The following is a 12,217-nucleotide window of genomic DNA, read 5'->3' as shown; positions in this document are numbered from 1 at the left end:
GGAGTATCAAGAGGTAAACTTACATGTTTAAAAAAATGATAGCCTAAAAAGTAGGGCCACTTAATTGCCTTTCTTGTGTTTTAATATTTATTCTTTTAATCTTAAAGCAATGGAACATGAAAGTAGGAAGACATAATAAAGTATTAAAAATGCATAAGCTGGAATATGTCAATCAGGTGGGTCCTAAGATGGATCTCTGCCAAACATGAAAATTAAAACCTTAGTCTTTATTCTCAGTATTGCCCTGATTTGTTTGTCAGGCAGTTGTTTCAAGTATTTATTTGGCCAATAGATTACTGCTAATAATTACTAATAATTAATGATACCCCATCTTCCAGAAAATAAAATCTGTCAACATATTAACAATGCCTCCTTTGTGGGTGTTGGCTAATTTATGCAGTTTGAAGTAAAAAAAAATAATAATAATAAAGGCAGTAAGACAACACTTTCACTTTGCAGGACAGACAAATGTGTGAATTTATTGTAAACCAGGCTTGGATTCTTATCCATTGTTCTTGGATTGCCCCATTCAGTAAGCAGTATAAGCAGTCACTGGTCAGTAGATGAAAATAGAGAAGCAGCTACTGGTCAAAATGTCCCTGAAAGTAAAAAAATAGAGTGTTAAGTGGGACTTCCATGACATATAAGTGATGTCATGGAAGTCTTTGTGTTTATAAAAGCAGTGAGAGAGGAAGTCAGCTTCAGACCTCACGCATTGCACTATGCAGAACACACCGAGCTTATACATTCGTGTTCTCTTTTTGATCACAGGAGGTGAGTAAAATAATAAATATATTATCCATTACAAAAATACACAGTTTCACATTAACTAGACACACCCATTCAAGTGTAATGCATTGCATGTTAATATTGAAATGTTTCTTTTTAGTATTATTTAGAGCTTATCCACAGTGTGCACAATTAGAAACACAGGTTTATTGCTGTTTATTGTTTGTTTCTTGCTCTAGAAGTATTTATTCTGATACCTGCAATTATTTCTTAAAATGATTGGTTTCTCTGTGCTAAACACTTTAGAGCATGGCAGTGTAATCAGGGTAAAATTATAAGGTTATAATAGATTTCTTTATACAGTATCAGAAAAGCAGTATAAAAAGAATTGGTGTAGTTAAGTGTAAACACTGTTAAATATTCTGAATATTCAATATGTGTAGCTCTCAGATATGACTCTGAACACTGAACAAAAATTTTAAACCTGTATGAATTAATGAAATAATGAAAATTAATTCTGTAATATATCTATATCTATCTATTTATGTCTGTATCTATATCTATATCTATCTACCCATCTCTCTCTCTCTCTCTCTGTCTCTCTCTCTGTATACACACACACACACACACACACACATGTATATAGCATGTTAAGTTGTATGAGGAAAGAGAAAAAAATAATCATAGAATTTCCCATAGAAACTCTACAGACCTTCATCTACAGTTCTGGACATAGCTTTAGCAGAGGTGGTGGTGATCACCCACACTTCTTCTTTGAGCATATGACTAAAAAAATTACACCTACAGTAGGCTGGAGTGTATATGATAACTCAGTTTCCTGTTTAACAACATTCTCAACCGCAAATAAATCGACCACTCTCAGTTTACACTCACACACTCTTTTATTGTCACCCTCTCTTTCCTGTCTGCTGTCTGCAGCCCCCTTGAGCAGAGTTAGAGTAACATTATGAGTCAGTGTGGAGTGAGTGAGTGGAAGCCACAGTCACATCTGCCCCCCTTATCTTCCATTTACAAGTGGCAATTTTACATTCTTTTTATCCCACTCACTGACTGTACTCTTGATGAGTTCTACTTATTTTGAACAAGTTGCAGAGATGCTGCCAGTTTTCAGTGGGATTTGATGTGTTCTGCTTAGGACATGCTGCACATTTAAAGTGTTGCATAGTCAATATTTATCAGACCTTTATGTCACACAGATGTGCTGTTTGTCTTACAGGCTTAACACAGTGCTTGGCACTGAAGCAGATTTCAGTAATGGAAGGAGACACACTGATTTTGAGGTGCCCGCTCAAAAACACTAATATGAGTGATGCAGTTGAATGGAGAAACCCAGAAGGTTTAATCATATTCTTTAACAGACACAAAGGTAAGAATGCAACTTGGGCTACTATATGTAGTATTACTAATTAGGAGGGAAGAGATTAAGCGTAGTTATGGTTTGCACTTACTAATGGTCTGCTACAGGAATTCTGCACTGAATCATTTTAACCTGTATGGGAACAGCAGTCTGTGATTTTTGTCTATTTAACAAAATATTCATTTGTCCCTCATGTTGATCTGCAGTCTTGAAAGACAAGAGGAGCGAATTTGTCACTTTCACCAGCTCAGAATTTTCAATACGTGTGACCAATATCACATTCAAAGATGGAGGTGTTTACAGATGTATACGTTACAACAGTCAAGTCTCAGTGAAAAGATACAAAGTAATTGTTATAGGTGAGTACAAACATTTTCCTATTAGCACTGTTAAATTAAGAAATGGGATCAAAGTGGGATGTCAGAGTTTGCAATACCGCAAACGGCTTGCATGATTTAACTCATTTAACTGATTTAACACTTTAATCTGAGTTGAACATTGAAAAGGAAGGAAACATTAAACTAAGCATTTTCCTTCTAGGAGTATAATTCAACTCCCCTGGTTTTTATTACAGTATAGTTGTTAATCATAATCATACTTTTGACAAGATACTGGCTTGCTGAATGCAAAAATTAATTATTTGCTGACATCGTAGGTGCTCCAAAACTGGAAAAGGATGAGGAAGAGGATAAAACAATTGTTAAATGCTCCGCTTCAGCAAATATCCATCCGCCCAAACTCTCATGGCTAATAGACAATGGCTTAGAGATTGAGGGTAAGTACACAATTACGTACTCAGAAATGTTTACACCAAACAAAATCACAAATGAATTGACAATGGCATGTAATAAACCAGCATGTTTATAGGTTCAAATGGTTTATTGTCGAATATTACATTTGAATTTGTTAAATGACACTTATTTTCTGCTGTCATATTTCTGTGCTATAGTTGAACATATAGGCATGGCAGGCCTGATATTCTTTCTTAAAATTTTCATTATTTATTCCCAGCTCACCCATACTATGAGTTAGACGATGGATCCAAGAAATACACAGCTGTTAGCCTGCTGAATACAAAGGTTCCTAAAAAGAGAGTTACAGTGAAGTGCCTGGTCCATCATTCAGCTCTCCACGGTTCCAAACTACAAAACTTTATCCACTTAGGAAACCAGAGTAAGTACATGTGTATGTGTGAAAACAACTGAGGAGAGTAGTATGGCATGTTGTCTGACCTTAATAGGCATTTTACCATTAGTGGGAAATGAAATATTCTGGGGGATTTTGTGGTTTTGGGCTATAACGAAAGTACAGTCTATAGAGTGGACTCTTTGGTAGTTTCCCTTTTTATCTCTGCTTGCAACATATCACATGATGACGACAACTTCTTTGAAACAGATTTTCTTGTGAAAGAATGGAAGGAAATAAAGCTTCTTGTTTTATATATCTAAATCTGTATCTATATTTATAGTATGTCTAGTGTGAAATTTCAGCAAAATATATGCAAACTGTCACATAAAACCACCTGTTCAACATTATTAATGTATTTTATCTTTTTGGGCAGGTCAAGACACATCAACCTCATCAGAATATTCCAGTACCACACTTGGATCAACATACACAACTGTCATTCCAACACTTTTTAGCAGAACAAGTAAGCAAGTATTTTCCTACAGTGGTTAAACACAGAAATATAACTATTTTAATGAACGTATTCAATCCCAGACATTGATTTTAAAAATGTCAGACATGCTCAGCAAAAAAGGAAATCATTGTACTTATGCAAAACAATGGCTCAGAAGAATTTTGACTATAGCTTCACCTAGTGGTGGATAGCTATATTGTACACAGTCTAATCTAAAATCTTTCCACCTGCATCAATCTTAAATATGGTCCTTTTTTTCAGGCTTCACCAATAGTCATTCAAAGTCAGAAACCACAAATTACAGTAATACAACAGGTAAGAACCCCATAGACACTGAGTGTACTAGATTTATCCCTTATCTTAACACAAAACCAAAGCATAACAAAAGCTTAAAAAACTAGCTACAGTTTGCTCAGTAAAGTCAATATTAATAATTTGTTCTTTGAAATGTCTTGTTGCAGTAAATGAAATCACAGAGGGCACTTCGTCAAATGGCAGCATAAACGTATTAAGCAACACTACTGGTGAGGATGTATACAGTCTGAAATTTAACACCACACTTAAACACAACTTAAAACAAGACAACCTTCATGTCCATCTATAGCATGCTTATTTATTAAGCATCATTTTCATTGGGTTTATCATAATTTGTATGGCAGCAACATTTTGAAACTTTCTACTATTTAAAGTTTTGCTAACTGTGGGTTTTCCTGAACTGAAATATGTTTCTCTCTGGCACATATCTCAATCACAAGTAATGTTATAGCATTTTCAAAAAGTCTGCATATCCATTTCGACATTACTGAAAAACCCAAACACATTGACAGTCTAAAACCAGATGTTATTTATTAATCTAATTTGCATATCATGACCATAAAAACTATGCCTGTCTTTATACTCACCTTTGTTCATAAACTACGCTGTTAACACAGCCATACTTGTTAAACTGGCTCCATATCTACCTAATGATCTTTACAGAAAACTTGCACAAGTTTAGGACATAACTAAAACATGTCTACACTGTACACGTGAGGAACTAGATTTAGGAGATTTTCTTGTCTTGTTTTGCATTTCTTGACCACTGTGTAAGACATACGTAAAGTCACCATTACTAATCTTAAATGTTTCATCGCAGCAAATGAGACAACTGAATCAATATTTGAAACAACAGAGGGCACACCATTAAATACCAGCATCGATTCATCAAGCAACACAACTGGTGAGAAATTAAACAGTCTAAAACCAATGTTACATTGTGCATAATAGGACAATTTATACCCTTATTTCATAAACCTCCCCCTTAGGTATTAAATATTGAGAGTCTTTTTCCATTGCTATGTGTTTTGTTGTTTTTTTATGATACAGAAACTAATCATGTGTGTGCTTTTAGGAAATGACAACAGGCATAAAGACACACAAAGTAATGAAAGGGGAAATTCGGCATTGCTTGTGCTGCTGGTCACATGCCTCATCATCTGCCTGTTTGTGGTGCTTGCCTTCTTCCTGGTTCGCCTCAGGAAAGCACACATTGCCTGGAAAAAAGGTAACAGTTCAACAGATGGAAAACTCACTGAAATTCATTAGATGCCATAAAACATACGTACATACATTTGTTATATATTTATGTTTGTTCCCTAACATTTTTTCTTCCAACCACAGAGAATGAAGAGTCTGATCAGTCAGTGGAGAGCAGCAAATCGAAGTCTAGCAATGAGGAGAAACAAAAACAGCAACAGAGAGGACGAGGTAAGTTGTACATTTCCTAAACAATTGTCAAATCAGAGATAAATGGCTTTGTTCAAACAGCTTTAACTCTCTCTCTCTATAGGCTTTTGGAACACCAGTTTCACAAAGTACAAAGCAGAGGAAACGCTAGAGAATAAGGTTCAAACCACACCTGCTTCTATACAAGTCATTGACGAAAACCCACAGCACTTTATCTCCAGATCTGGCATCAAAGAGACTGAATTGTGAACAATATGAGACTTTAATACCTTACCAGCTTTGGTATGGTAGCTTTTTGGTGCTTGAATACTGGTTGAATGCTTGAATAATAAGCTAATTGTACTTTGTTTTGTATATATTGTACTTTTGTATGTATTGTACTTTGTTTTGTATTTTGTATGTTTGTTTTTTTTAATAAAAAAGTGTACTATATATTTTGATACAAAATGTATAATATATATATTTGAGTGACAATAAAATAGAAATAGAAAATAGAAATCTTGTTTGTCCTCTTTCAATGAACTCTAACTATAGGATACCACGTGAAACATGCTTAATTATGATTACTCTCAAACATTAATATTTTTGTTGTTAGAGTACAAGTAACACTTTACAATAACATGCACACCAGTTTAATATAATGTCATCAAGCGAATAAAATAATTAAAACTGTATAAAGTATGACATTGATAAATAAATATTAAACCACCATATATCATTTCACATTGTAAAATTAAATATATGCTATAATTCAACATAATTATTATACATATTTTAGCTGCTTGTTACCCAGGCTTTTATTTTGTAGACAAAATTATTTTAGGTTTTTTTTTTTTTTTTTTTTTACGTTAATAGGAAAAACAGACTTAACCAAACACTAGCCTGTCAAGTAATAATTTTAATTCATATGAGATCTTTTCTTTGAATCCATCCTGTCTAGATAAACTTCCGGATAAACTTGTTCAACGGCACATCGAGTACCGGCTTCTCTGAAGCGACCTCATGTTCTAGGGGTTTCTGGATGTTTCTACATTGTCTCGTTAGCGCGCCATTTTGCTGATCTGAGACCAGTTGCACTTTTTCTTGGCTGTTTGTAATCAAAGTAGTAGGTTTAGAGAAGCTGGTCCTAGATCTGCGGTTAAACAGACTTTCGGGACTCGGGCTACAACCAACCAATCATATATGAGTTTCTTCTTTTGGGGCGGGCATAAGGAACAGTTGGAGCATTTGTATTGGTGCTGAGTTTTCGAGAAGGTGATTGGTCTGCTCGCCGGGGATATATAGATGTTCTAGAACAGTCTCTCGCTCTCTCTTCACCGGCGAGGCAAGGCAGGCACCGCCTCAGTACAGCACCATCTTCCATCGACCTCTGCTAATTTTGGTGAGTGAAAGGGGAAAAGAAATCGAATACCTTTGTTTTTAATTATGGTTTAAAAATTACGTTTCTACGTTATAAATGAAATTAGCGTTACTGTTTTACGGAAGCACGCCGTAGCGAAGTCTTCGGCTGATGGACCGCATCCTGGCCTTAGCTCTCTTTCTTTGTTCCGGCTAGGTACACAAAAAAACTCGACTATTTCTTTTTTATAATATATTATAATTTTTTATAATATATTTTTTATATATGCAGCTAGTTGGTTGATTATTAAGTAGCAATGTTCATATCCGTAGGATTCGGTTTGGAGAAATATGGCGTCTGAAGAACGTTACTTTCTATTCACCGTGCATTTTTTTTTTTTTTTTTTTTTTTTTTTTTTTTTTTAATTCTTTTCTTAGATGTACTCTTAATTAAGATGAACGTAGATTTATTTTATAGACAAAATGCTTATGAGTAAAGTTTAATAAAAGCCTGCTATTAGCTTGCATTTTGTTAGCTAGTTAGCTTCACCGGAAGCTGCCGCCATAGAACGTTCTGGAAGGCCGCACCACGTGGTCTCGCCTTGCGGTCATTATTGCTTTGTCATTAGGGAGAGCTTATAGTGGCGCAATACGGATCAGTTGAAGTGGGTTTAGATAGATAATGTTTTAAGACTTTTATTAAATGAAAAACTTGACTTTTTTTTTTTTTTTTTTTTCTTTCTTCTTCCCTGTTCAGTAACAATGTCTAAGGGACCGGCAGTTGGCATTGATCTGGGGACCACCTACTCCTGTGTTGGAGTCTTCCAGCATGGCAAAGTTGAAATTATTGCCAATGACCAAGGAAACAGGACCACACCAAGCTATGTGGCCTTCACTGATACTGAAAGGTTGATCGGTGATGCAGCCAAGAACCAAGTGGCCATGAACCCCACCAACACAATCTTTGGTTAGTGTGATGTTTTCCCCCAATGCTTTGTTTTTCTAAAATATGTTACATGTCTTGACTTGTACATTCCTGCCAATTCCACTGTAAGAAAAATGGTTGACTGCAGTGAAGATTAGTAAACTGTTCAGCTTGAATGACCATTTCATTTCTCATTTCAGATGCCAAGCGCCTGATCGGCAGAAGGTTCGACGACGCCGTGGTTCAGTCTGACATGAAACATTGGCCATTCAAGGTAATCAGTGATGGTGGACGTCCCAAGGTGGAGGTGGAATATAAGGGAGAGACTAAGAACTTCTACCCTGAGGAAATCTCCTCCATGGTGCTGGTGAAGATGAAGGAAATCGCTGAAGCCTACCTTGGAAAGGTGAGTGTGAGAGCTTTTTAAGATCTATGCTCATGTATTTTAGATGGCTAGACTCTAATTTTTCTTTCTTTCCCAGTCTGTCAGTAACGCTGTGATAACAGTACCAGCTTACTTCAACGACTCTCAGCGTCAAGCCACGAAAGATGCTGGCACTATCTCTGGTCTAAATGTACTGCGAATTATTAATGAGCCTACTGCTGCTGCTATTGCCTATGGACTGGACAAGAAGGTAGGTTTTTGTGCATGATCTGATCTCTACCAAAGGTCCTTCCCTTTTCTGTAAAGTATTAAAAAATTTCGCTATGATGAAGTTGATTCCTGCCATTCGTAGTTTCCACCAGAGGTTGTAAAAGACCAAAGATGGCCCAAGTACCTTCCTTGGATGTCTGAGCGAAATTAGGCACTTTGTCTTATTCTGTCACTTGCCTTTTGTTTCATTTGGATGAGTATATTTTTCCTTTGCCCATCTTTCTAAATAGGTTGGCTCTGAGAGGAATGTCCTTATCTTTGATCTTGGTGGTGGTACATTCGATGTGTCCATCCTGACCATTGAAGATGGCATCTTTGAGGTCAAATCCACTGCTGGTGACACTCACCTGGGTGGTGAAGACTTTGACAACCGCATGGTGAACCACTTCATCACAGAGTTCAAGCGTAAGCACAAGAAGGACATTAGTGACAACAAGAGAGCTGTTCGCCGTCTGCGCACTGCCTGCGAGCGGGCCAAGCGCACCCTGTCCTCCAGCACTCAGGCCAGTATTGAGATCGATTCCCTTTATGAGGGTGTTGATTTCTACACCTCCATCACAAGAGCTCGCTTTGAGGAGCTCAACGCTGACCTCTTCCGTGGAACCCTGGACCCTGTTGAAAAGGCGCTCAGAGATGCCAAGATGGACAAATCTCAGATCCACGACATTGTCCTGGTTGGTGGCTCTACCCGCATCCCCAAAATCCAGAAGCTCCTCCAAGACTTCTTCAATGGCAAGGAGCTCAATAAGAGCATCAACCCTGATGAGGCTGTGGCTTACGGAGCAGGTTAGTTACAACAGATTTATTCATTCTTCAAATTTATGGTCTCGCTATGATGAAGTTGATTCCTGCCATTCGTAGTTTCCACCAGAGGTTGTAAAAGACCAAAGATGGCCCAAGTACCTTCCTTGGATGTCTGAGCGACAGCAAAGGGTGAAAATGATCTTTATTGTCCATCTGTAGATACTAACCTTCTGTTGCACTTTTCAGCTGTCCAGGCTGCCATCCTCTCTGGGGACAAGTCTGAGAATGTTCAGGACCTGCTGCTGCTGGATGTCACCCCTCTGTCTCTTGGTATCGAGACTGCTGGTGGTGTCATGACTGTCCTCATCAAGCGCAACACCACCATTCCAACCAAGCAGACCCAGACGTTCACCACCTACTCTGACAACCAGCCTGGTGTGCTGATTCAGGTTGGAACAAAATTTAGTTGGTTTTTGGCTTGTTGTTTTTTGCTATGATGAAGTTGATTCCTGCCATTCGTAGTTTCCACCAGAGGTTGTAAAAGACCAAAGATGGCACAAGCACCTTCCTTGGATGTCTGAGCGATTAAATGTGCCAAACATGGTTTAAGTTCTTGCACATACAGACATGTAAATTTTTAATTTGTCCCCCCCCCAGGTTTACGAGGGTGAGCGTGCCATGACTAAGGACAACAACTTGCTGGGCAAATTTGAGCTCACTGGAATCCCACCTGCTCCTCGAGGTGTTCCCCAGATTGAGGTCACATTTGATATTGATGCTAACGGTATCATGAATGTGTCTGCTGTTGACAAGAGCACTGGCAAAGAGAACAAGATCACGATCACCAATGACAAGGGTAGGTTGATTTCCTGAAGTAGACTGCAGATTGAGTGCCTCTTTAGTTTTATTCTAGTTTCTTAAAGGTTTCTTTTTCTTTTTTTCTTTTTAATAAAAGGTCGCCTCAGTAAGGAGGACATTGAGCGCATGGTGCAGGAGGCTGAGAAATACAAGGCTGAGGATGATGTGCAGCGTGACAAGGTGGCTTCCAAGAATGGCCTGGAGTCCTATGCATTCAACATGAAGTCCACTGTAGAAGATGAGAAGTTGAAGGGTAAAATCAGTGATGAGGACAAGCAGAAGATCCTGGACAAATGCAATGAAGTAATCAGCTGGCTTGACAAGAACCAGGTGAGGCTTCATACAGTTTGTCTTGGATAATTGTAGAGTAGGAGTTATGAATTAGATCTTGTATGGACCCTATTCCCCCTAAAAGTAATGCTTCACATGTTTTAGAAGGGTTAAGATTCTGTGGGGGTGTGAAATTATAAATTTTAAAAAGACCATTCTACTTAGGGTATTACTTAACTTCCTTTTATGACAAAGGTGGTGCATATAGTTTGATTCAGCAACAGGAGAAAGTTTGTGTAATCCTGTAACACATTTGAATTTGTTTGTGTGCATGTTCCTGGAAATGTGTGCATTTGAACCAGAAGTTTGAGATGTACAAAATCACTAATCGAATTTTCTCTTCAGACTGCTGAGAAGGACGAGTATGAGCACCAACAGAAAGAGCTGGAGAAGATCTGTAACCCAATCATCACCAAACTGTACCAGAGTGCTGGTGGTATGCCAGGCGGGATGCCCGATGGGATGCCAGGTGGTTTCCCAGGAGCCGGAGCTGCTCCCGGTGGTGGGTCTTCTGGTCCCACCATCGAGGAGGTTGATTAAGCCATTCTGAATCTGCTCTACCTCTCCAATGTTTACCTTTGTGCCCTCTGTAGCAGAATTCCTGAGACTCTGTTAGTGGGTTAGGGTTTTGGTTGTTTCTGCTACGGAGTGACTGCAAATTTTAAAAAAGGGGATTAAGGGATCACTTCCACATCACAGGGAACAGGTTTTTTTTTTTTTTTCTACTTGAATGTCACACAATTTATCAGCTGTTATAGATGTATAAGTCTTTTGCAAATGCCTGGTTTGCCTTGAAGAAAGTCTGAATAAAGTGAGCACTTTTTTCCCATTCTTGCCTGTTTCGATTATTCAGTTGTCTGTATGTGCTTTCCTAATGCACCAAAGCATGAACAGGAGTAAGTGTGCTAGTCTGATACACAATCTAACTAACCAACTTGGTTGTAACACTACCAGTTTAAACACTAAGTGTGCAGAAAACTACACAACAGCATGTCAGTGTTAACTATTAATATTGCCAGTTCTTTAGTTAATTTAAGCCACAAAATGCAGAAAGTGTTTGTAGTTGCTAAATGCATTGTTGGCTTTTGTGATCAGATTTGTTTCCGCTTAAGGTATGAAGTGTAAAATCCCTGTTTTTGGATTGAAAGATTTGACAATGGAGCAAGTCTCACTCCACTAGGGGGCAAGATGTAAATATTTTTTCTTCATTAGCAAGATTAAGAATAGCATAACCATTTTTTGTTCCGAAGGAAGAAAAGTGAACACACTGATACCTGATAAAAATGCACCATTTCTTACTTCACTCAGTGTTTATGGAGTTAATTTTGTGCTAAGGGTTTACAATAAAATCCACAAGCAAAATCATTTTTACAAATCCAAGTAATGAGACTTGAATCAAAATTTTTCAAAAAGATTACTTCTGATTCACACATTTTACTTTAATTTTTTTGTAATTGTGGATTTTTTGATTTGACAGTGTATATGAACATGGAAGGGGGAATGCTCTAGCTATGCTTCCTCTTACATTTCCAGACATCTTTTCATGTTGAGTGCCAGTACTTTTGATCAATATACAGAAGATTTGTAAAAATTACACACAGAGTGAATAAAGATAGATCAGCTATAGATCATAAGGAAATTTAACTGTTTATAATAAATACTCATCAAACACACCCTGTAGCCAACTAGCTAAAACAGCTTAACAACTGGCCAACAAATGGAATGACTAGTATTTACTAGCTTTCAACCAAATTACAGAACAAATAAATGCCTCATCAGTTCAGCACAAAAAAGCAAAAATTCTGTCATGTCTGAATCCTTTTTTTTTCATAGTATAAAAATTCTTTCAGTCTCCAATTTGATTTGTTCACACTTGCACATAGTCTCACATAA

At 37.5% G+C, this 12,217-nt stretch overlaps 2 protein-coding genes and 2 non-coding genes across 4 annotated transcripts; all 4 read left to right on the top strand.

The window, feature by feature from the left end:
• Nucleotides 1-693: 693 nt before the first annotated feature.
• On the top strand, nt 694-5,962 carry LOC113543601 (cytotoxic and regulatory T-cell molecule). The gene is made up of 12 exons (XM_026941956.3): nt 694-774; nt 1,967-2,116; nt 2,314-2,466; nt 2,763-2,882; nt 3,119-3,280; nt 3,669-3,758; nt 4,011-4,064; nt 4,211-4,273; nt 4,885-4,968; nt 5,140-5,292; nt 5,409-5,495; nt 5,578-5,962. Exons 1-12 carry the CDS (start codon nt 723-725, stop codon nt 5,721-5,723), a joined length of 1,314 nt encoding a protein of 437 aa, XP_026797757.2. The 5' UTR covers nt 694-722; the 3' UTR covers nt 5,724-5,962.
• Nucleotides 5,963-6,698: 736 nt separating this feature from the next.
• Nucleotides 6,699-11,153, top strand: hspa8 (heat shock protein 8). The gene is made up of 9 exons (XM_026941842.3): nt 6,699-6,855; nt 7,570-7,779; nt 7,938-8,143; nt 8,220-8,372; nt 8,623-9,178; nt 9,383-9,585; nt 9,794-9,992; nt 10,092-10,324; nt 10,670-11,153. The coding sequence occupies exons 2-9, from the start codon at nt 7,575-7,577 to the stop codon at nt 10,862-10,864; spliced, it is 1,950 nt and encodes a 649-aa protein (XP_026797643.1). The 5' UTR covers nt 6,699-6,855; nt 7,570-7,574; the 3' UTR covers nt 10,865-11,153.
• Nucleotides 8,441-8,537, top strand: LOC113543680 (small nucleolar RNA SNORD14). Its single transcript, XR_003404429.1, has one exon. It is a non-coding gene; the product is annotated as a small nucleolar RNA SNORD14 (small nucleolar RNA).
• Nucleotides 9,220-9,316, top strand: LOC113543681 (small nucleolar RNA SNORD14). The gene has a single exon (XR_003404430.2). It is a non-coding gene; the product is annotated as a small nucleolar RNA SNORD14 (small nucleolar RNA).
• Nucleotides 11,154-12,217: the final 1,064 nt, after the last annotated feature.

Source organism: Pangasianodon hypophthalmus, chromosome 17 (assembly GCF_027358585.1).
Source record: "Pangasianodon hypophthalmus isolate fPanHyp1 chromosome 17, fPanHyp1.pri, whole genome shotgun sequence".
NCBI lineage: Eukaryota > Metazoa > Chordata > Actinopteri > Siluriformes > Pangasiidae > Pangasianodon > Pangasianodon hypophthalmus.
Note: the sequence above shows the minus strand (reverse complement) of the source record. Positions and strands in the feature narration are given on the sequence as shown.